This window comes from Lutra lutra, chromosome 3 (genome assembly GCF_902655055.1).
Source record: "Lutra lutra chromosome 3, mLutLut1.2, whole genome shotgun sequence".
Lineage (NCBI taxonomy): Eukaryota > Metazoa > Chordata > Mammalia > Carnivora > Mustelidae > Lutra > Lutra lutra.
In genome coordinates, this window is record NC_062280.1 from 75,455,279 (window position 1) to 75,481,499 (window position 26,221).

Below are 26,221 nucleotides of genomic sequence, written 5' to 3' on the forward strand. Positions count from 1 at the left end.
CATAGTCTACATAGTCTAGCTAGACAATAACTGTTTTGTTTCAGCACTCAGATTCAAAAGTTTAATCAATAATCTTAATCAATATGTTTACCTTTGTATCAGATATTGAATAAACTCATAAAGGTAAAGTATCAGTAAGAAAGACACAAAAGTTTACCACATGCTTATCTTTTTTTTCAAATTTTCTCCAAACTATCATATATGAATTCAGTGATTTTTAATACTTTTATGTAACTATTTGATTAACAATATCTACTATATTTTGATTATTACAATAGCCATATAAAATCTAGTTATAAATGGCATGGAATGATGAGAGAGAGACTTAAATGAGCATGTCCTCTTTGGAAATACGGAGAAGGCCTCCACAATCGTGTTAGAACAATCTGGTGGATATTAGTCACCGTCACTTAGGGACAGTGTTCCTAAATTGCAGCATGGTGTCTAATAAGAGAATAATCTGTCTGATGGTTAAGTCTGCAGGTATAAAACAGTCCTGTAATAATTATCAACCATGCAATAAGAAGTCATTTCATATTTTTATGGAACTGCATGCATCATAGTTCAATAAGGGAACCCTATACACACATCATTTGCATCTCTAATTCATTCCATTTCTGATAGTTTATTTTAAGGGTATTCTTCAAAGAGAAGTTTCAAAACAAACAAAAAAACAAACAAACAATAACAACAACAACAAAAACCCAACCCTAGAAGGTGATTTAGCTTTTCTCTGTAGAACGTTATAAAAAGTTCTAGAGTCACTGTATAACTTATAACATATTTCAACTGTTATTTGAAATTTAAATAAATAAATAAGCAAGGAATGTTTACTCAGAAAAGTTTTCCCTAAAGTTCTGTTAACTTTTACCTTACAGATATTTTCTATCACCCACTTTTCTTTTTACATCTTGCACTGGATAGAAGTGGCAATGGTTGGATTCATCTTTAATATTATTATTAATCAGTGATTAAAATAGTTTGGCAACACAAGGGGCAGGAAAAGAGTTTGCCTTCAGCTTATTACTAAGTGACCCACAAAATTGGAAGCAGGAAAATATAAGAAACAATATCTTTTTACTACGAATCAGAGTGGTGGGCTGAATTATGAGTTGACAGTATTTCCTTTTACTTCATGCAATATCTGGAAATAATTTCTCATCAGAGAGAAAATCAGCTGACATTAAAGCTACTACCCCATGAGAAACAAGTATTGGGCCTAATGACTGAACAAAGATAATTTCTTCTGCTCAAATGAGCTGAATTTCAAGGGAAGTTGATATCTATACCCCATTTACTAAGGTGGAATGATTCAGATGTATCTATAATTTGACCCTGTAGGTGCATTTCATCTGGTTCCTTCTCAGGAAAGAAAACTATGTATGAAACTTTTCCCCAAGATGATCTGTAAAATGAATTGTAGTTGGGTTTCTTGTATTCAAAACTGTGGAAAACAAACTTATAGGTTATAATAAGGTTTTGCTCCTTCTTTTTACTTTTAAACAAGTTCATGATTCATGAGATTGTCTACCCCAATTTTTATGTTCTATTACTAATCTTCCTTCCTTCATTATTTTGAATTTAAGACCTGAATTTTGAGTTTGGAAATGTCATATTTTTCAAAGCTAGTGCTTTATCATAATGAAGCAGTGCTCTCACATCAAAATGAATGTACTGCCACTTGACAGAAAAGTTAAAAGTGAAATTTCCAGTAAGTGCCTTACACCAAATACAACAGCTCTTTTGATAATGTTCTTTGAGTCTCACATTTTGAAATTGGGAACTGCGAAAACATCTCAGAATTCAAGAAAAGTCACAGGAGGAAATGACCTTCTTAGGTCCAGGACTTTTCTTTCCTTAAATTTTTAATGAGTACAAACTATGAATCCAACTGTATGCCTTTGGAAAGTATTCTATAAAATGCTATGCTTACAAGTCAAATATTCTATGGAATATTCTGCAGTTGCCTTTCCATAAAAAGCATAAGTTCTATCCTCCACCTTTAAATCAACAAGAACACCTTAGGACAACATTTCCTAATAATCATAAAATCAGGGATAATTGTTTGATTTAGTAACTGTATTACCATCTCCTAAAAAAAGAAATAAATCATAGTGACTTATGGATAATAGTTTCTATTTTTACTTAATATTTTATTTAATTTTAATTAGCTGTGCTTAGGGTTTTTAAAAAAATATATTTATTTATTTATTTAAGATAGAGAAAGCATAAGCAGGGAGAAGAGGCAGAGGGAGAAGCAGACTCTCCACTGAGCAGGGAGTCCGACGACACTGGATTCTATCCCAGGATCCCAGGATCAGGACCTGAACCTAAGTTAGACACTAAACAGACTGAGCCACACAGATGCCCACTTAGGGTTTTGTTTGTTTGTTTGTTGTTTGTTTTTTGAAAGGCTACATCTAAAACATTAACAATTTAATGTTTTTGCAATCAAAAATTAAATGCATTGTATATAACTTGGTCATTCTACCATTTTAAAAACTGATTGCAATGTCTATTTGTGGAAATTAAACATTTTCAGAACTGCTATCTATTTGCTCTAATGTGAAAGTAGTTTTTTTTTTTAACACAAACCTCCAAGGCATTTTCAAAAAATTCTGAAGTCAACCTGAGGAGCTCCCTTCTTCTTTCAAGCATAGAGACAAGGGCTGCCCATGCTTCACCCAAGGTGTTGGCCATGGCATCATAGACCTGACTCCGATCCTTGTTCTCTTCAGCTGTCTTGTCTGCCTCCCGCAAGAGTTCCCATACCTGATCTTCCAAAGCCTACATGCAGGAAAGGAAAAAGTGTCATTCAATGTAAGAACCTGGAATCATATTTAAAACATTTGGCTATTTTAAATTGCATGTGGTTTAAGAAGGTTTAGAAAGAATTTATAAACAAAAACTACAATGCAAGCAGATAGATCAAGTAGACAGATGGGAGGAAAGGAAATTGCAATAAGCTAGAAAGCATGTCTGGGCTAAAGGCACTCACATTTAAATACTGTTCAAACACTGTAGAGATTTATTGAAGGTACACATTTATATTCCCAGAGGTCCAGAATATTATGTTGACCTCACATGTCAACAAAATGGAAAATTAATTGGAACACATCCAGAAGAGAGTGATAAAGAAAAAAAATAATTATGAGAAATGAAGCTAGTATCTTATGGTTCTTGGTGCTATAGTAAATGGAATTGATTCTCTAATTTCCCTTTCTGTATTTTCATTGTTAGTGTATAAGAAAGCCACTGATTTCTGTACATTGACTTTGTATCCTGCCACGTTACTGAATTCCTGTATGAGTTCTAGTAGTTTGGGGGTGGAGTCTTTTGGGTTTTCCATATAAAGAATCATGTCATCACAAAGAGAGAGAACTTGACTTCTTCATTGTCAATTTGGATACCTTTATTTCTCTTTGTTGTCTGATTGCTGTTGCTAGGACTTCTAATACTATGTTGAACAAGAGTGGTGAGAGTGGGCATCCTCGCCGTGTTCCTGACCTCAACAGGAAGGCTGCAAGCGTTTCCCCATTGAGGATGATATTTGCTGTGGGTCTTTCATAGATAGATTTTATGAAGTTCAGGAATGTTCCCTCTATCCTTATATTTTGAAGCGTTTTAATCAGGAACGGATGCTAGATTTTGTCAAATGCTTTTTCTGCATCAATTGAGAGGACCATGTGGTTCTTCTCTCTTCTCTTATTGATTTGGCAGAAGATATGAACAGACACTTCTCCAATGAAGACATATAAATGGCTATCAGACACATGAAAAAATGTTCATCATCACTAGCCATCAGGGAGATTCAAATTAAAACCACCTTGAGATACCACCTTATACCAGTTAGAATGGCCAAAATTAGCAAGGATTCCTCAAGAAATTAAAAATAGAGCTTCCCTATGACCCTGCCATTGCACTACTGGGTATTGCTGCTATAAACATTGGGGTACAGATGGCCCTTCTTTTCACTACATCTGTATCTTTGGGGTAAATACCCAGTAGTGCAATGGCAGGGTCATAGGGAAGTTCTATTTTTAATTTCTTGAGGAATCTCCACACTGTTCTCCAAAGTGGCTGCTCCAACTTGCATTCCCACCAACAGTTATTTTTAATTTTATTTTTTTTCTTCTGCTAAATTTTTTTTAACTTTTACCCTTTTCTTCTTTAACGTTTTTTAACTAGTTTATCTAAAATATATATATTTTTTTCTTTATTTGTTTTCTTTTTTTAATTTTTTTTTTCTTTTCTGAACTTGTTTTTATCCCCTTCTCCCCCCCAAGATTTGGGGTCTCTTCTGATTTGGTTGAAGTGCATTTTCCTGGGGTCTTTGCCACCCTTTTAGTATTTGATTTGCTCCTTCATATACTCTTAACTGGACAAAATGGCAAGGCGGAATAACTCACCACAAAAAAAAAAAAAAAGAACAAGAGGCAGTACCGAAGGCTAGGGACCTAATCAATACAGATATTGGTAATATGTCAGATCTAGAGTTCAGAATGAAGATTCTCAAGGTTCTAGCCAGGCTCGAAAAAGGCATGGAAGATATTAGAGAAACCCTCTTGGGAGACATAAAAGCCCTTTCTGGAGAAAGAAAAGAACTAAAATCTAACCAAGTTGAAATTTAAAAAGCTATTAATAGGTGCAATAAAAAATGGAGGCTCTTACTGCTAGGATAAATGAGGCAGAAGAAAAAATTCGTGATATAGAAGACCAAATGACAGAGAATAAAGAAGCTGAGCAAAAGAGGGACAAACAGCTACTGGACCACGAGGGGAGAAATCGAGAGATAAGTGACACCATAAGACGAAACAACATTAGAATAATAGAGATTCCAGAAGAAGAAGAAAGAGAGAGGGAAGCAGAAGGTATATTGGAGAGAATTATTGGAGAGAATTTCCCTAATATGGCAAAGGGAACAAGCATCAAAATCCAGGAGGTGCAGAAAAACCCCCTCAAAATCAACAAGAATAGGTCCACACCCCATCACCTAATAGTGAAATTTACAAGTCTTAGCGACAAAGAGAAAATCCTGAAAGCAGCCTGGGAAAAGAAGTCTGTAATATACCATGGTAAAAATATTAGATTGGCAGCAGACTTATCCACAGAGACCTGGCATGCCAGAAAGAACTGGCATGATATATTCAGAACACTAAACAAGAAAAACATGCAGCCAAGAATACTATATCCAGCTAGGCTATCATTGAAAATAGAAGGAGAGATAAAAAGCTTCCAGGACAAACAAAAACTGAAAGAATTTGTAAACACCAAACCAGCTCTACAGGAAATATTGAAAGGGGTCCTCTAAGCAAAGAGAGAGCCTAAAAGTAGTAGATCAGAAAGGAACAGAGACAATATACAATAACAGTCACCTTACAGCCAATACAATGTCACTAAATTCATATCTCTCAATAGTTACCCTGAATGTTAATGGGCTAAATGCCCCAATCAAAAGACACAGGGTATCAGAATGGATAAAAAAAAAAAAAACCCCATCAATATGTTGCCTACAGGAAACTCATTTTAGACCTGAAGACACCTCCAGTTTTAAAGTGAGGAAGTGGAAAACAATATACCATGCTAATGGACATCAGAAGAAAGCTGGGGTGGCAATCCTGTTATCAGATAAATTCAATGTTAAGCGAAAGACTATAATAAGAGATGAGGAAGTACACTATATCACACTCAAAGGGTCTGTCCAACAAGAAGATCTAACAATTTTAAATATCTAGGCCCCTAACATGGGAGCAATGAACTATATAAACCAATTAATAACAAAATCAAAGAAACACATCAACAATAATACAATAATAGTTAACACTCCCCCTCACTGAAATGGACAGATCATTTAAGCAAAAGATCAACAAGGAAATAAAGGCCTTAAATGACACACTGGACCAGATGGACATCACAGATCTATTCAGAACATTTCATCCCAAAGCAACAGAATGCACATTCTTCTGTAGTGCACATGGAACATTCTCCAGAATAGATCACATCCTGGGTCATAAATCAGGTCTCAACCAGTATCAAAAGATTGGGACCATTCCCTGCATATTTTCAGACCACAATGCTCTGAAGCTAGAACTCAATCACAAGAAGAAAGTTGGAAAGAACCCAAATACATGGAGACTAAACAGCATCCTTCTAAAGAATGAATGGGTCAATCAGGAAATGAAAGAAGAATTGAAAAAATTCATGGAAATAAATGATAATGAAAACACAACTGTTCAAAATCTGTGGGACACAGCAAAGGCAGTCCTGAGAGGAAAATATATAGCGGTACAAGCGTTTTTCAAGAAACAAGAAAGGTCTCAAATACACAACTTAACCCTACACCTAAAGGAGCTAGAGAAAGAGCAAGAAAGAAAGCCTAAACCCAGCAGGAGAAGAGAAATCATAAAGATCAGAGCAGAAATCAATGAAATAGACACCAAAAAAATAATAGAACAAATCAACGAAACCAGGAGCTGGTTCTTTGAAAGAATTAATAAGATTGATAAACCCCTGGACAGGCTTATCAAAAAGAAAAGAGAAAGGACCCAAATAAATGAAATCATGAATGAAAGAGGAGAGATCACAACTAACACCAAAGAAATACAAACAATTATAAGAACATACTATGAGCAACTCTACGCCAACAAATCTGACGATCTGGAAGAAATGGATGCATTCCTAGAGACATAAAAACTACCACAACTGAACCAGAAGGAAATAGAAAACCTGAACAGACCCATAACCAGTAAGGAGATTGAAACAGTCATCAAAAATCTCCAAACAAACAAAAGCCCAGGGCCAGATGGCTTCCCAGGGGAATTCTACCAAACATTTAAAGAAGAACTAATTCCTATTCTCTTGAAACTGTTCCAAAAAATAGAAATGGAAGGAAAACTTCCAAACTCATTTTGTGAGGCCAGCATCACCTTGATCCCAAAACCAGACAAGGATCCCATCAAAAAAATAGAATTACAGACCAATATCCTTGACGAACACAGATGCAAAAATTCTCACCAAAGTACTAGCCAATAGGATTCAACAGTACATTAAAAGTATTATTCACCATGACCAAGTGGGATTTATTCCAGGGCTGCAAGGTTGGTTCAACATTCGCAAATCAATCATTGTGATACAACACATTAATAAAAGAAAGAACAAGAACCACATGATACTCTCCATAGATGCTGCAAAAGCATTTGACAAAGTACAGCATCCCTTCCGATCAAAATTCTTCAAAGTGCAGGGATAGAGGGCACATACCTCAATATTATCAAAGCCATCCATTCAAAACCCACTGCAAATATCATTCTCAATGGAGAAAAACTGAGAGCTTTTCCCCTAAGGTCAGAAACATGGCAGGGATGTCCGTTATCACCACTGCTATTCAACATAGTACTAGAAGTCCTAGCCTCAGCAATCAGACAACAAAAGGAAATTAAAGGCATCCAAATCGGCAAAGAAGAAGTCAAACTATCACTCTTTGCAGATGATATGATACTATATGTGGAAAACCCAGAAGACTCCACTCCAAAACTGCTAGAACTTGTATAGGAATTTAGTAAAATGTCAGGATATAAAATCAATGCCCAGAAATGAGTTGCATTTTTCTACACCAACAACAAGACAGAAGAGAAATTAAGGAGTCAATCCCATTTACAATTGCACCCAAAACCAGAAGATACCTAGGAATAAACCTAACCAAAGAGACTAAGAATCTATACTCAGAAAACTATAAAGTACTCATGAAAGAAATTGAGGAAGACACAAAGAAATGGAAAAATGTTCCCTGCTCCTGGATTGGAAGAACAAACATTGTGAAAATGTCTATGCTACATAAAGCAATCTACACATTTAATGCAATCCCTATCAAAATACCATCAATTTTTTTTCAAAGAAATAGAACAAATAATCGTAAAATTTATATGGAACCAGAAAAGACCTCAAATAGCCAAAGGAATATTGAAAAAGAAAGCCAAAGTTGGTGGCATCACAATACAGACTTCAAGCTCTATTTCAAAGCTGTCATCATCAAGACAGCATGGTACTGGCACAAAAACAGACACGTAGATCAATGGAACAGAATAGAGAGCCCAGAAATAGACCCTCAACTCTATAGTCAACTAATCTTCAACAAAGCAGGAAAGAATGTCCAATGGAAAAAAGACAGTCTCTTCAAAAAATGGTGTTGGGTAAATTGGACAGCCACATGCAGAAAAATGAAGTTGGACCATTTCCTTACACCACACATGATAATAGACTCAAAATGGATGAAGGATCTCAATGTGAGAAAGGAATCCATCAAAATCCTTGAGGAGAACACAGGCAGCAACCTCTTCAACCTCAGCCACAGCAACATCTTCCTAGGAACATCGCCAAAGGCAAGGGAAGCAAGGGCAAAAATGAACTATTGGGATTTCATCAAGATCAAAAGCTTTTGCACAGCAAAGGAAACAGTTAACAAAACCAAAAGACAACTGACAGAATGGGAGAAGATATTTGCAAATGACATATCAGATAAAGGGCTAGTGTCCAAAATCTATAAAGAACTTAGCAAACTCAACACCCAAAGAACAAATAATCCAATCAAGAAATGGGCAGAAGACACGAACAGACATTTCTGCAAAGAAGATATCCAGATGGCCAACAGACACATGAAGAAGTGCTCCACATCACCCGGCATCAGGGAAATACAAATCAAAACCACAATGAGATATCACCTCACACCAGTCAGAATGGCTAATATTAACAAGTCAGGAAATAACAGGTGCTGGTGAGGATGTGGAGAAAGGGGAACCCTCCTACGCTGTTGGTGGGAATGCAAGCTGGTGCAACCACTCTGGAAAACAGCATGGAATTTCCTCAAAAAGTTGAAAATAGAACTACCCTATGACCCAGCAATTGCACTACTGGGTATTTATGCTAAAGATACAAACGTAGTGATCTGAAGGGGCATGTGCACCCGAATGTTTATAGCAGCAATGTCTACAATAGCCAAACTATGGAAAGAACCTAGATGTCCATCAACAGATGAATGGATAAAGAAGATGTGGTATATATACACAATAGAATACTATGCAGCCATCAAAAGAAATGAAATCTTGCCATTTGCGATGACGTGGATGGAACTATATGGTATCATGCTTAGTGAAATAAGTCAATCAGAGAAAGACAACTATCATATGATCTCTCTGATATGAGGAAGTGTAGATGCAACATGGGGGGTTAGGCGGGTAGGAGAAGAATAAATGAAACAAGATGGGATTGGGAGGGAGACAGACCATAAATGACTCTTAATCTCACAAAACAAACTGAGAGTTGCTGGGGGGATGGGGGTTGGGAGAGGGGGGTGGGGTTATGGACGTTGGGGAGGGTATGTGCTATGGTGAGTGCTGTGAAGTGTATAAACCTGGCGATTCAAAGACCTGTACCCCTGGGGATAAAAATACATTTTATGTTTATAAAAATAATTTAAAAATAAATTAAAAAAAATAAAAAATAAATAAAAACAATAAATGTAATAGATTAAAAATAATATGAATAAATTCTAAAATATCAGCAGAAAAGGGGACTAAAATGTGATAATGCAAAATAAAACAAAAGACATAAAAAGCATATTTACCAGTATAAAAACAAAAAAATACATAATGATAGGAATATGATTAAATACCAGTTAACACCTAAAAAGTGAATGGATTAACTTTCTCAATTAAAATACAAATATTTTTTAAAAGTTAAAAAATTTAAAATTAAATAAATAAATAAGGGGGTGCCTAGATGGCTCAGTGGGTTAAGCTTCTGCCTTTGGCTTGGGTCATGATCTCAGGGTCCTGGAATCGAACCCCACATTGGGCTCTCTGTTCAGCGGGGAGCCTGCTTCCCCTTCTCTTTGCCTGCCTCTCTGCCGACTTGTGATCCTTCTTTGTCACATAGATAGATAGATAGATAGATAGATAGATAGATATTATCAGGTTAAGCCTTAAAAAAAGTTAATTAATTTATGTGTTTGCTAGAGACATTTCTAAAGACATAACTTTTGAAAATAAAAAGATGTGATGTATCAGGCAAAGACAAACAAAATAAAAGAAGGACTAACAACATTAATGGCAGACAAAATAGAACTGTAAACAAAAAAATTGGGATTTAAAATGGCATTTTATTTTGAAAAATGTACAATCTACAGTAGATATAAGGTACTTATGAGTTTTTATACTTATGACATCAAAATATTTAAAATATATCTAGTCACAACGTAATAGGTAGAAATAATACGAAGTCCAGGTAATAAAACAAATCTATTAGAAATCTCAAGATAATACTTTAAAGAATAATTCTTAGATCAAATGGAGAATAAAAACTACTATTGCAGGCTGTTTTGAGAAAATAATGAGGCTATAATGCTTAATAACCTAAGATATCTAGCTAACTTTGGGTTCATATAAAATTCACAGCATTGAACAACTTTGTTTTTAAAGAAAAAAACAATTAAGCATTAAAGTCTAAATTGTAGAAAAAGAATAATAACATAAGCACAAAATTATGCATTAATAAATCAGAGAAAAATATAAGAATTAATTAAAAAGAAGTTGGTTCATTGGAAAGCCAAATGAAATATAAAAATATCTAACAGATGTATATAAAAATAGCAAAATGGATAGCCCCAATGTTTTATCCCTCTACAAAAACATTGAAAAAGCAAGCAAAAACTGTCTTAATCAACATTATTGGAAGTCTGGAAAGCAGTCAATGGTTTATAGCAGCTGGGTGGCCCAGTTAGTTAAGCATCCAATGCTTGGTTTCAGCGCAGGTCTGATTTTAGGATCGTGAGATTCAGCCCCTCATTGGGATCTGTGCTCAGTATGGAGTCTGCTGGGGGTTTCTCTCTCCCTCTCCCCCTCCTCACCCCTCTCTAAGATAAATTAATAAAAGCTTAAAAGGAAAACAGTTTACAGCAACCAAGTGAACACTGACACCAAAAAGGCAACTTAAAAAAGGTAAGAAAATTTTGAGACCTTTTTTGCTTGCCCTTACCCACCTGCTGGGTTCAGCAGAAAGTATCAGAGTGGAACCAAAAATAAGACTATATGTCATCTACCAGAATCCCACTTAGAATATACAGTGTAGAGAGATTAAAAGTAAATGGATGGAGAAAATATACCATGAGGATATTAATCTAAAGAAAACTAGAGTAGCTATATTAATATCAGAAAAGCAGATTTCAGAGCAAGAAGTATTATGAGAGATTAAGATGGGCATTCCATAATGATAAAGGGATCAATCTCCTAGAAGATATTCTAGTGTTAAATGCATATGTGCCTAAAAACAGAGAATCAAAATATGTCAGGCAAAAACTGGTAGAACTATAAGGACAAATAGACAATTCTACTATTATTGTTGGAGCCTTCAATACCTCTATCACTAATTGACATACCTAGCAGATAAAAAATTATTAAGGATACAGTTTAATCGAATAACACTATTAATCAACCAGATATAATTAATATGTACAGACTACTATACCCAACAACAGCTGTATACACAATCTTCTCAAGCTAACATGGAACATTCATCAAGTTGATGCATGAAAAAAAAATTAAATTAAAAAAAAAGAAAAAAGAAAAAAGAGAGAGATTGCTTATTTACAAAGATAGACCATATCCTGGGACATCAAACATATCTGAACAAGTTTAAAAGAATAGAAGTCAAAGTATGCTTTCCTACCTAATAGAATTGAGGTAGAAATCAATAACAGAAAGAAAGTTGGAAAATTCCAAAACACTAGTAGTTTAAACAACACACTTTGAAATAACACCTAGGTCAAATAAAAAGTCTCAAAAAAATGTAAAAATATTTCTAATTATATAAAAATAAAATACAACCTCTCGAAATTTGTGGGATTCAGCAAAAGCAGTGCTCAGAAGAAAATTTATAGCACTGAATACATATATATGAAAAGAAGAAAGATCTAAAATCAATACTCTGAGCTTCTATCCTAGAAAACTTGAGAAAAAAAAGAGTAAATTAAATATAAGATAAGCAGGATAAAAAAGTAATAAAAATTAGAACAAAAATTAATGAAACAATAGAGAAAATCAATGAAATCAAAATCTAGTTCTAAAATCAATAAAATTGTTAAACTTCTAGCCATAATAAACAAGAAAAAAGAGAGAAAAAACAAATTACTAACAACAGAAATGAAAGAGGGGTCATAACTACAATACTATAAACATTAAAAGGATAACAAAGGAATATTAAAACTTCGATAACTTAGATCAAATAGACAAATTCCTTGAAAGACATAATCTACCAAAACTTACACAAGGAGAAATAGATAAGTAAACTGAATCAATAATTTGTAACCTTTTAAAAAAATTATTTATTCACTTGAGAGAGAAACAGAGAGAGCACAAGCAAGGGAAAGTCAGAGAGAGAAGACTCTGCTGAGATAAGAGCCCAATGCAGGGACTGAGGCAGGGCTCTATCCCAGGTCCTGGAGATCATGACCTGAGCTCAAGGCAGATATTTAACCATCTGATCCACCCAGGTGCCCCAATAATTTATAACCTTTTAATCAAGAAGGCATTAGTCTCAATGGTTCCACTGGTGAATTCTACTAAAATTTAAAGAAGTTATACTAGAGCTAATAAATTCAGCAAGGTTGCAGTACACAAAATTAATACACAAAATAAATTGTGTTTATTTTATACATCAGAAATAAATAATCTAAATAGGAAATTAAGAAAACAATTCCATTATAATATCATCCAAAAGAATAAAATATCTAGGAATAAGTTTAACCAAGGAGGTAAAAGACTTCTATACAGAGAACAAAAACAGAATCATCACTAAAAAAAATTAAAGGCCTAGGTGCGCCTGGGTGGCTCAGTGGGTTAAAGCCTCTGCCTTCAGCTCGGGTCATGATCTCAGGGTCCTGGGATCAAGCCCCGCATTGAGCTCTCTGCTCAGTGGGGAGCCTGCTTCCTCCTCTCTCTCTGCCTGCCTCTCTGCCTACTTGTGATCTTTGTCTGTCAAAAAAATAAATAAAATCTTTTAAAAAAAATTAAAGTCCTAAATAAATGAAAAGACATCCCATGTTCATTGATGAGAAGACTTAATGTTATTAAAATTACAATACCACTCAAAGCTAACTATAGATTCAACAGATTCAATGTAATCACTATCAAAAATCCAATAGCCTTTTTTTTTGCAGAAATCAAAAAGCTAATTCTCAAATTCATATTTAATTGTAAGATCCCTATAGCCAAAACAATCTTGAGAAAGGAGAACAAAGCTGAAGGATTTCAAAACTTAATACAAAGTGACAGTAATCAAAACAGAGCTATACTGTCATAAAGATGTACATATGGATAGATCAATGGACTAGAATTGAGAGTTTAAAAATATACCCATACATCTATGGACAACTGATTTTCAACAATAGATTATGACCATTCGATGAGGTAAAAACAGTTCCTTTAATAAATAGTACTAAAGCACTGGATATCCATAATTTTAAGAATGAAATTGGACCCTTAACTTACACTACATAAAAAATTAAAATGGATCAATGATTAAAGGTAAGAGCTAAAACGATAAAATTCTGAGAAGAAAACGGGTAAATTTCCTCATTTTGAATTTAACAATGTTTTCTTAGATATGACCCTGGAGGCATAAGCAACAACAAAAAGAGAAATTAGACTGCTTCAAAATTAAGAACTTTTAGGGATCAAGGACATTATCAAAGAAGTGAAAAGAAAACTTATAGAATGGAAGAAAATATATGACAATCATTTCTCTAAAAGGGTCAAGTACACAGAATAAAGAATTCTTCCAACTTAACAATTAATGAAAAATACCTCAACATCATTAATCATTATGAAAATGCAAACCAAAACCACAATGAGATGACACTTCACACCCACTAGAATGACCGCAAATGTTTTTCACAAACAGAAAATAGTAAGTGTCAGCAAATGTGTGGAGAAATTGGAATCCTCATACATTCCCAGTGGGAATGTAAAATAGTGCAGTTAGAAAACATGTAGGCAGATAGATAGTAGAGAGGCTTGGGAGGTAAGAATAAGAAGTCACTGCTTAATGGGCATGGGGTTTCATTTTAGTGTGATGGAAATATTTCAGAATTAGAGGTGGTGGTTGCACAGAATTCTGAATGTAGTAAATGGCACTGAATTGTACACTTTAAAACAATTAATTTTGTATTCTATGAATTTCAGCTCAATAAGAAAAAATGATAAAATTAACAGATTTTAAAGGGAAAAAATGACATAAAATTATATAATATTAAGATTAAGGGATATAACTGCATATAGTAAGTTTTGGATTTATTTTTAGGTATAAAAGGAATATTTTTGTTAATAAATGTCAAACTGGAATAAAATGGGAAGTTTCCTTAAAAAAATGTTAAGAAAACTGTCCTAAGAAAATCTTATCACTAATGCCCTCATCATCACTATCATTACTACCATCACCAAGGAATATATTGAATAATTTCTCAAGAAAGTATGTCCCCAACAGGTACCAATCCCAGAGAGTTCAGGGGTGGGAGTGTTTTGTTTTGTTTTGGTTTTGGTTTTTTTTGGTCTTGTTTTATTTAAAGGCAAGGTCCCAGCTACCTTCAAGAAACAGAGACATATTTTATGCTGCTTAATCTTCTTTAGACATAAGAAGCATTCTCATTCATTTTAAAATGTTAGCCTGATTCAAATATCAAAACTTAACAAGATAGTACCAAAATTGTAGGTCAAGCTTACTTGTGATATTTTTGTAAATGCAATATAAGTAGATTAAATCCCGCAGTACATTAAAGTATAATAAACATACAATTGTATGTGTTTGTTAAAACTCAACAAGGCTTGCACTTAAAAAAGAGTGCATTTTACTTTACATAAGTAATACCTCAATAAAATGGGCTTAAAAAAAAAAGAATACACCATGACTAAGTAGGGTTTAGCCCAAAATAGCAAGGATAGTTTAATATTTGTAAATTAAATTAGAAATATAATACTTTAATAAAAATAAGAGGAGGAGGAGCAAGATGGCAGAGGAGAAGGAGACCTAAATATGATCAGGTCCCAAGAGTTCAGGTAGATAGTTATCAAACTATTCTGAACAGCTACAAACTCAAAAGGAGATAGAAGAGGAGAAGAGCAGCAACTCTAGGAACAGAAAACTGACCATTCTGTAGAAGGTAGGATGTGCAGAGAAGTGAATCCAAGGCAACATTTGGGAAGATAGACCATGGTGGGAAGGGCTGGCTCCCAGCAAGTGATAGAGTAGCACAGCACAAAAATAGAACTTTTAGAAGTCTGCTCCACTGAGGGACCTTACTCCAGAGGCTAAGCTGGGGTGTAGCCCATGTGGGGACACTGTGGTCACAGGACCCACAAGGTCACAAAAAGACCAGGGGGTGTCTGAATGTGGCAGAGCTCCCAGATATCAGAGCAGGGAAGCTGGCTACAGAGATGGAGCCAAGGAGAGGGCTCTCAGCTTGGGATTACCTTAAACTGATCCAAGGCTCAGTCGGGCCTGCACTTAGAGCAGGGACTCCACAAGTGGCAGATCTGGAGAGACCCCTTCCTTCCTCCTCTGTGAGGAGCAGCATGGGAGCAGATGGCAGGAATCTGCTGGGATTGGAGACTCCAAACAGGGCCAGGGGCAAGAGATGGAAATCCTCAGTTACAGGCTGCGTGACTTTGGAGTGTGGCCAGAGACTAGGGAGATGGGAGAGACTGACTGCTTTTCTCTGAGGATGCATTGAGGAGTGGGGTCCTGAGCTCTCAGCACCTCTAGGCTGGAGAGTGGGAGGCGCCACCTTCATTCTACTCTGAAAAACTATATGGAAAGCGTTCAGGGAACAAAACCTCCTGAGACCAAAACCACGTAGATTATTTAGCCTGGCCCCTGGCAAGGGTGGTGCAATTCTGACTCAGGCAAAGACATTTGAGAATCACTGCAACAGGCCCCTCCCCAAAAGATCAGCAGGAACAGCCAGCCAAGACAAAATATACTGATTAATGAGAACTGTGGAACTCCAGAGCTAGGGGAAGGCAACCAATAGAATTCATAGCTTTTTCCCCATGATCCTTTAGTCTTTCAAATTAAATATTTTTAATTTTATTTTTTTCTTATTCTATTTTTTAAAAATTTTCCTCTTTCCTATTTTAAAGTTTTTTGAACTATTCTATCTTATCAATACCTTTTAAAAAAATCTTTTTAAATTTTCATTGTTAAAGTCATATTTTATCCCTTCATTGCACTTAACATTATTTCTTATATACATATAGGTTGTTTCTTCTTTAAACTTTTGGGATACAACTTCTTCTAATAGATCAAAATACACCCTCATTCTAGTGTCTGTCTTTGTTCTAGTCTCCAGCCTGTCACATTCTTTCCTCTTTTTCTTTTTTTTTTAACCAAATCTTATCTTATCAATTCCTTTTTTAGAATCTTTTAAAATTTTCATCTTTACAGTCATAGTCCATACCTTCATCATGTTTCCCCTTATTTTTGTGTATATATATATATATATTTTTTTTTCTCTTTCCTTAAAATTTTGGGAGGCAGTTTCTTCTAACAGACCAAAATATACCCAAAATCAAGTGTGTGGCTCTATTCTATTCACCAGTGTGTGTGTGTGTGCATGTGTGTGTATTCTTTTTTCTCCGTTTCTTCTCCCTTCTGATTTGGTTTGTGTATATTTTTCTGGGGTCATTGCTACCTTTTAGTATTTTATTCTCTCATTCATCTATTCTTAACTGGAAAAAATGACAAGGTGGAAAAACTCAGCACAAAAAAATAAACAAGAGGCAGTGCCAATGGCTAGGGACCTACTCAATATGGACATTAGTAATATGTCAGAACTATAGTTCAAGATAATGATTATCAAGGTGCTAGCTGGGCTCAAAAAAACCATGGAAGATATTACAGAATCTCTTTCTGGAGAAATTAAACCCTCTCTGGAGAAACAAAAGAACTAAAATCTAACCAAGGTGAAATTTTTTAAAAAAGGTATTAATGAGGTGCAATCAAAAATGGAGGCTCTTACTGCCAGGATAAATGAGGCAGAGGAGAGAATTAGTGATATAAAAGATCAAATGATGGAGAATAAAGAAGTTAAGCAAAAGAGAGACAAACAACTACTGGACCATGGCGGGAGGATTTGAGAAACAAGTAATACCATAAGATGAAACAATATTAGAAAAATTGGGATCCCAGAAGAAAAAAGAGAGAGGGGGCAGAAGGTATATTGAAACAAATTATAGCAAAGAATTTCCCTAATTTGGTGAAGGGAACAAGCATCAAAATCCAGTAGGCACGGAGAACCCTCCTCAAAATCAGTAAAAATAGGTTCACACCCTGTCATCTAATATTAAAACTTACAAGTCTCAATGACAAAGAGAAAATCCTGAAAGCAGCCCAGGACAAGAAGTCTGTAACATACAAGGGTAACCATATTAGATTGGCAGCAGACTTATCCACAGAGACCTGTCAGGCCAGAAAGGACTGGCATGATATATTCACAGCACTAAATGAGAAAAACATGCAGCCAAGAATACTATATCCAGCCAGGCTATCACTGAAAATAGAAGGAGAGATAAAAATCTTCCAGGACAAACAAAAACCAAATGAATTTGTAAACACCAAACCAACCCTAAAGGAAATATTGAAAGGGGTCCTCTAAGCAAAGAGAGAGCCTTAAAGTAATATACCAGAAAGGAACAGAGAAAACATACAATAACAGTCACCTTACAGCCAATACAATGGCACTAAATTCATATCTTTCGATAGTTACCCCAAATGTAAATGGGCTAAATGCCCCAATCAAAACACACAGGGTGGGGCGCCTGGGTGGCTCAGTGGGTTAAGCCGCTGCCTTCGGCTCAGGTCATGATCTCGGAGTCCTGGGATCGAGCCCCACATCGGGCTTTCTGCTCAGCAGGGAGCCTGCTTCCTCCTCTCTCTCTGCCTGCCTCTCTGCTTACTTGTGATTTCTCTCTGTCAAATAAATAAATAAAATCTTAAAAAAAAAAACAAAACACACAGGGTATCAGAGTGGATAAAAAAACAAAACCCATCAATATGCTGTCTGCAAGAAACTCATTTTAGACCCCAAGACACCTCCAGACTTAAAGTGAGGTGGTGGAAAACAATTTACCATGCTAATGGACACCAAAAGAAAGCTGGGGTGGCAATCCTGTTATCAGATAAATTCAATAAGCAAAAGACTATAATAAGAGATGATGAAGGACACTATATCATACTCAAAGGGTCTGTCCAACAAGAAGATCTAACAATTTTAAATATCTAGGCCCCTAACATGGGAGCAACGAACTATATAAACCAATTAATAACAAAATCAAAGAAAGGCATCAACAATAATACAATAATAGTAGGGGACTTAACATCCCCTCTCACTGAAATAGACAGATCATCTAAGCAAAAGATCAACAAGGAAATAAAGGCCTTAAATGACACATTGGACAAGATAGACATCACAGATATATTCAGAACATTCCATCCCAAACAAAAAGAATACACATTCTTCTCGAGTGCACATGGAACATTCTCCAGAAAAGATCACATCCTGGGTCACAAATCAGGTCTCAACTAGTATCAAAAGATTGGGATTATTCCCTGCATATTTTCAGAACACATTGCTCTGAAGCTAGAACTCAATCACAAGAAAAAAGTTGGAAAGAACCCAAATATGTGGAGGCTAAAGAGGATCCTACTCAAGAATGAATGGGTCAACCAGGAAATTAAAGAAGAATTTTAAAAATATATGGAAACAAATGATAATGAAAATACAACTGTTCAAAATCTGTGGGACACAGCAAAGGCAGTCCTGAGAGGAAAATATATAGCGATACAAGCCTTTTTTTTTTTAATTTAAATTTTATTTTTTATTTTTTTATAAACATATAATGTATTTTTATCCCCAGGGGTATAGGTCTGTGAATCGCCAGGTTTACACACTTCACAGCACTCACCATAGCACATCTTACCCTCCCCAATGTCCATAACCCCACCCCCCTCTCCCGACCCCCCTCCCCCCAACAACCCTCAGTTTTTTGTGTGAGATTAAGAGTCACTTATGGTTTGTCTCTCTCCCGATCCCATCTTGTTTCATTTATTCTTTTCCTACCCTCCAAGCCCCCCACATTGCATCTGCACTTCCTCATATCAGGGAGATCATATGATAGTTGTCGATACAAGCCTTTTTTAAGAAACAAGAAAGATCTCAAATACACAACCTAACCCTACACCTAAAGGAGCTGAAGAAAGAAGAGTAAAGAAAGCCTAAACCGAGCAGGAGAAGAGAAATAATAAAGATCAGAGCAGAAATCAATGAAATAGACACCAAAAAAACAGTAGAACAAATCAACGAAACTAAGAGCTGCTTCTTTGAAAGAATTATTACTAATTCTTTTTGTATTACTAATTTGTATTAGTAATTACTAATTACTAATTACTAAAAATTAGTAATTTGTATTACTAATTACTAATTGATAAGCCCCTGGCCAGACTTTTCAAAAAGAAAAGAGAAAAGATCCAAATAAATAAAATCATGAATGAAAGAGAAGAGATCACAACCAACACCAAAAATACAAACAATTATAAGAACATATTATGAACAACTACAGGTCAGCAAATCTGACAATCTGGAAGAAATGGATGCATTCCTAGAGACATATAAACCACCAACACTGAACCAGGAAGAAACAGAAACTGAAGAGACCCATAACCAATAAGGAGATTGAAGCAGTCATCAAAAGTCTCCTAACATAAAAGAGTCCAGGACCAGAAGTCTTCCCAGGGAAATTCTACAAACATTTAAAGAATAATTAATACCTATTCTCCTGAAACTGTTCCAAAAAAATAGAAATGGAAGGAATACTTCCAAATTCTTTTTATGAAGCCAGAATTACGTTGATGCCAAAACCAGACAAAGACCCCATCAAAAAAGAGAATTACAGACCAATATCCTTGATGAACACACATGCAAATATTCTCACCAAAATACTAGCCAATAGGATTATTCATCACAACTCAGTGGGATTTATTCCAGGGCTGCAAGGTTGGTTCAACATCCGCAAATCAATCAATGTGATACAATACATTAATAAAAGAAAGAACAAGAACCATATGATACTCTCAATAGATGCTGAAAAATCATTTGACAAAGTATAGCATCCCTTCTTGATCAAAACTCTTCAAAGTGTAGGGATAGTGGGTACATACCTCAATATCATCAAAGACATCTATGAAAAACCCACAGTGAATATCATGCTCAATGAGGAAAAACAGAGCTTTTCCACTAAGGCCAGGAACACGGTAGGGATGTCCACTATCACCACTGCTATTTAACATAGTACTAGAAGCCCTAGCAATCAGACAACAAAAAGAAATAAAAGGCATCCGAATTGGCAAAGAAGTCAAACTCTCACTCTTTGCAGATGATATGATACTATATTGGAAAACCCAAAAGAGTCCACTCAAAAACTGCTAGAACTCATACAGGAATTTAGTCAAGTGCCAGGATATAAAATCAATGCACAGAAATCAGTTGTGTTTCTATACAGCAATAGCAAGACAGAAGAAAGAGAAATTATGGAGTCCATCCCACTTACAATTGCACCCAAAACCATAAGATACCTAGGAATAAACCTAACCAAAGATGCAAAGAATCTGTACCCAGAAAACTATAAAGTACTCATGAAAGAAATGGAGGAAGACACAAAGAAATGGAAAAATGTTCCATGCTCATGCATTGGAAGAACAAATATTGTGAAAATGTCCATGCTACCTAAAGCAATCTACACATTTAATGCAATCCCTATCAAAATACCATCAATTTTTTTCAAAAAAATGGAACAAATAATCCTAAAATTTGTATGGAATCAGAAAAGACCTCGAATGGCCAGAGGAATGTTGTAAAAGAAATTCAAAGTTGATGGCATCACAATTCCAGACTTCAAGTTCTATTACAAAGCTGTCATCATCAAGACAGTATGGTACTAGCATGAGAACAGACACACAGATCAATGGAACAGAATAGAGAGCCCAGAAATAGACCCTCAACTCTATGGTCAACTAATCTTCAACAAAGCAGGAAAGAATGTCCAATGGAAAAAAGACAGTCTCTTCAAAAAATGGTGTTGGGAAAATTGGACAACCACATGCAGAAGAATGAAACTGGACCATTTCCTTATATCACACACAAAAATAGACTCAAAATGGATGAAAGACCTCAACGTAAGACAGGAATCCATCAAAATCCTTAAGGAGGACACAGGCAGCAACCTCTTTGACCTCAGCCGCAGCAACTTCTTCCTAGAAACATCGCCAAAGGCAAGGGAAGCAAGGGCAAAAATGAACTTTTGGGATTTTATCAAGATCAAAAGCTTTTGCACAGCAAAGGAAACAGTTAACAAAACCAAAAGACAACTGACAGAATGGGAGAAGATATTTGCAAACGACATATCAGATAAAGGGCTAGTGTCCAAAATCTATAAAGAACTTAGCAAACTCAACATCCAAAGAACAAATAATCCAATCAAGAGATGGGCAGAAGACATGAATAGACAATTTTGGCAGAGAAGACATCCAGATGGCCAACAGACACATGAAAAAGTGCTCTACATCACTCGGCATCAGGGAAATACAAATCAAAACCACAATGAGATATCACCTCACACCAATCAGAATGGCTAAAATTAACAAGTCAGGAAACAACAAATGCTGTCGAGGATGCAGAGAAAGGGGAACCCTCCTACACTGTTGGTGGGAATACAAGGTGGTGTAGCCACTCTGGAAAACAGCATGGAATTTCCTCAAATAGTTGAAAATAGAGCTACCCTACAACCCAGCAATTGCACTGCTGGGTATTTACCCTAAAGATATAAATGTAGTGATCCAATGGGGCATGTGCACCCTAATGTTTATAGCAGCAATGTCCACAACAGCCAAATAATGGAAAGAAACTAGATGTCCATCAACAGATGAATTGATAAAGAGGTACGGGGTATATATATATATATCACTTCTATACACACACACACACACACACACACACACACACACAATGGAATACTATGCAGCTATCAAAAGAAAGGCAATCTTGCCATTTGCAACAACGTGTTTGGAACTAGAAGGTATTATGGTGAGCAAAATAAGTCAATCAGAGAAAGAATTATCATATGATCTCTCTTATATGAGGAATTTGAGAGGCAGGGCAGGGGGTTATGGAGGATAGGGACAGAAAAAATGAAACAAGATGGGATCAGGAGGGAGACAAACCATAAGAGACTCGATCTCATGAAACAGACTGAGGGTTGCTAGGGGGTGGAGGGATAGGGATAGGGTGACTGGGTTATGCTCACTGGGGAGGGTATGTGCTATTATGAGTGCTGTGAAATGTGTAAGCCTGATGATTCACAGACCTGTACCCCTGGCAAATAATACAATATATGTTGATAAAAGAAAGAAAAATTACACTGAAAGAGTTGGGGAAAATACAGCATTCATTTCTAATCAAAATTCAACTTGAGAGAAGAAAAAGAATAATTGCTTAATTAAAAAGAATATTTAGGGCACCTGGGTGGCTCAGTGGGTTAAGCCTCTGCCTTCGGCTCAGGTCATGATCTCAGGGTCCTGGGATCAAATCCCGCATCCGGCTCTCTGCTCGGCAGGGGGCCTGCTTCCTCCTCTCTCTCTCTCTGCCTGCCTCTCTGCCTACTTGTGATGTCTCTCTGTCAAACAAATAAATAAAATCTTAAAAAAAAAGAATATTTATTTGATTCCAAGATCAAGTATCTTTCTCACTGGTAAAAATTTGAATCAAGAGTACAGTCAAGAATCTATTTCTGCTTACTAAACTTTGCTTTGGAATTATCAGTCCATGTGATTAAGTAAAAAAATGTGCAATATGATTGTTTATCTAAGCACACCTAATAAAATAAACTAAATAATCATATAACAAATTTTAAATTTCCTTAAATTTCCAGAAGTAGACTGATTACAAGACAATGAAGGATATCTGATACTTGTCCATAATTCAAAAATTAAATTTATTGAAGTTATAGTTTGCATGTAATAAAATGAATTTTGACAAATGTGTATGTGTAAGTAACCATCACCATGATAATTTTATTATCCCAGAAAGTTTGCTTATAGCCCTTCTCAACCAATCCTGCCCACTTCATGCCCCAGGATGACACTGATATACTTTCTGCCACCTTAGATTAGATTTTCCTTTTCTGGAGTTTCACATAAATGATATCACAGAGCATGTAATCTTTCTTATCTGGCTTCTTTCAATCAGCATAAAGTTTATGAGGTTCCTTCATGCTCTTGCATGTGTTCTTTTCATTATGGAGAAGTATTCCACTGAATGAATATACCATAATTTATCTGGTTATCTGTTGACATTTGGATATTTCCAATTTTAAGGTACAATGTGTATGCCTATTATGAAAATTTATGTATAAGTACATATATATGTATATATATATTTTTTTCATTTTGCTAGGTATTTACTTAGATGTTTTCTACTGAATTTTACTTTGTTATTTATGCCATCTTGTATGTTTTTAACTTTTTATGAGAACGTTATTTTTATCATTGGGGAAAATGTGATGTTCATTTTTACAATTATATAAAATAGAACTATTCTGAAAAAAGCAAGCAAAGTAGTTCTGCCATGGTTTTACTGGAAACAGGGGCTCTGAGTTATCTCCAGTTAGAATTCTAGAGCAGTTCTTCTCTTCCTTATACTTTCAGATTATACCCTAAGACACATTATACACTTTAATTGTATTATTGTTTCCAGTTACTTGCTATTTCTCCCTGTAAGAGGGAGAATATTATATTCTCATGTCTCCTAACATCAGTCTTTTCCATGTGATTTGCTTGAACAAATGAAATGTGAACAGGAGTTTTCTGTGTCATTCCTGAGCAGAATTTTTAAGAATCAACAAGAGACTCCACCCTTTCTCTCTTCATTGAAGGGAATGCTTCTTTACCCTGGATCCCAAAATGAGGAAGACAGGCAAAACTGAACTGTAATTATCATGAAGGCAAGATGTAATATGAGTAAGAAATAAAATCCACTACTCTGAGCCACTGCTGCTGGGAAGTTTTTTAAACCCTAGCACCCCCAGATACATTAAAAAAGGTAAAATCTTGTATTATACATCCAAGTTTCTCTCTGGCTTAATAAAGAAGGAAAATAGAATTCATAATGCAAGAAAAGAAAAAAACTAGACCAGAGGCTGACAATGTCATCATTAACTAAAAGTCTCGGGCAGACTGGGTTGAACATGCCAATGACCTCTTCAGAGACATGAACTGAATATGTGCCAGCTCTGATCTTCTTAGTGTTTAGGCTAAACCAGACAAATGTTTGTTTAAATTGCCATAAGAATTAGATGAAATGTGTATACTTCTTATCTAGCTATTGGAAAACACTGTATCTGGGCTTTTTTTTTTTTCCTACATGACAAGTTTTAGATTATCTTGAGGGCTGGTTTGTTTTGTATTGTGCATGTTTTTTCATTTTGTATTTTTTGTCATTAAAAGGGAATGACTTGGTCTTAATTTCTACTTATAATGGGTGTTAGCTCAAGAGGATGTAAGGAGAAGAAAGAGATAATATTAGGAATTTTAAATTCAAGATACCTCGTTGGATGACAGACTGTATTAAGAACTGAACATAGGAAAACTTGATCATTCCAAGGCAGAGATTCAGGGGAGAAAGTGAAATGGGCAATGAATTTATTCTATGGCAAAGCAAGTGGATACAATCTTTCAGTGATATTTCTCAGATTTGACAGAAGGGTGATAAGATAAATCTGAAAGTTGGCTTTTTCTACATCTAATAAATAGGGTTGTCTTTAGAGGTGTTTTGTCAGCTTTGTTAATTAATATACAATCGTTCCTCTTAATACTGTTCTTTTCCCACTGAAGCTAAAGGTCGTAAATCAGTGATGCAGAGGTTTTGGGGACAAACAGTTTGAAGGACTATTATTCTGGCTTCCAATATTTCCTTTGGACTCTCCCATGACCTCCAGTGTGAACCACAAAAAATGTTCTCTTCACTTCAATCCAAAGGCCAGAACATTCTTGCAGAACCCTATGGGTTTAATTTAGTACAAGTTGCACTTGGGATTTTCTCCAAAAAAACCCATAGACAGTCTGCTTTGAGGACTGGCAAATAACTATCTGCTCCAAATTCTCTTGGAATTTAGATCACTCTTGGGGTGCTGGGTTCAGAGGCCAGGTAAGGTTCAATGTTCCCCAGGGCCTATCAAACACCATCTAAAATACTAGAGGAGAGAGAGGGACCCAGACAGTGAAATAGGCAGGATTTATGGAACAGGGATATTTCTCAGCCAATTTAAGATCTCAACATAATGATCAGTTGAAGTGTATTTCTGTGAGATTCCTGAATGGATCATGATCTGAATCTAAAGCCCAAAATCCACCATCCAGGCATTTGATGTTTAACACTTGGTCTCTGTCTTCTTGAGTCTTGAAGGTCTTAGGAAGGCCATGAGATTCTTCTAGTGTTCTCCAACTTTCCATGGTTGCACTGTACATGACACCCTATTAACCAGCCTTCTCTTCTGAATCTGGTGTTATCTCATATGTTGCTGGCACTCGGGAAATACTGTTCTATTTTTAATGTGGGTTGCCAAGCCCCTATGGAGACCACCTCTTTTGTCTCTGTAAAGGAAGAGACAAGAGAACTTGTGTGGTCTCACTCATATTTAAAACTCTAGCACCTATCATTGGTTCTTTTTCTTTCTTTTTTTTTCCCCCCATTGGTTCTTAACTAGAATGCCCCGAAGGAGTGTCTGGAAACATGATGAAGCATTTTTAGTGTCACAATGTTTGTGTGGTGGAGAGTGGTTTGATGAAGTATTATGCCACCAAACAGAAACCCTAATAAGAAACACTGAAGGCCCTGCACATAGTGGGGGCCTAATAAATATTTGCAGTAGAATGTATGGGAGAGACTGAAGAGGTTTCTTTCACTCTCTCTTGAAAATCATTTCATCCTATTCCTTCTAGTTGGGGCACCTGGGTGGCTCAGTAGGTTAAGCATCTGCCTTCAGCTCAGGTCATGATCTCAGGGTCCTAGGATGCAGGCCCCCACTGGGCTCCTTGCTCATTGGGGAAACTGCTTCTTCCCCTCCCCACT

General features: G+C 35.8%; 1 protein-coding gene across 6 annotated transcripts in view; it reads right to left on the reverse strand.

The window, feature by feature from the left end:
- CCDC141 (coiled-coil domain containing 141) overlaps nt 1–26,221 on the reverse strand; it is a 229,045-nt gene that overhangs the window by 158,349 nt on the left and 44,475 nt on the right. For all 6 annotated transcript variants that reach the window (XM_047722306.1, XM_047722305.1, XM_047722307.1 and 3 more), the window contains one exon: nt 2,596–2,787. In XM_047722306.1, the coding sequence (XP_047578262.1) occupies nt 2,596–2,787 (192 nt within the window). The remainder of the gene's footprint in view (nt 1–2,595; nt 2,788–26,221) is intronic.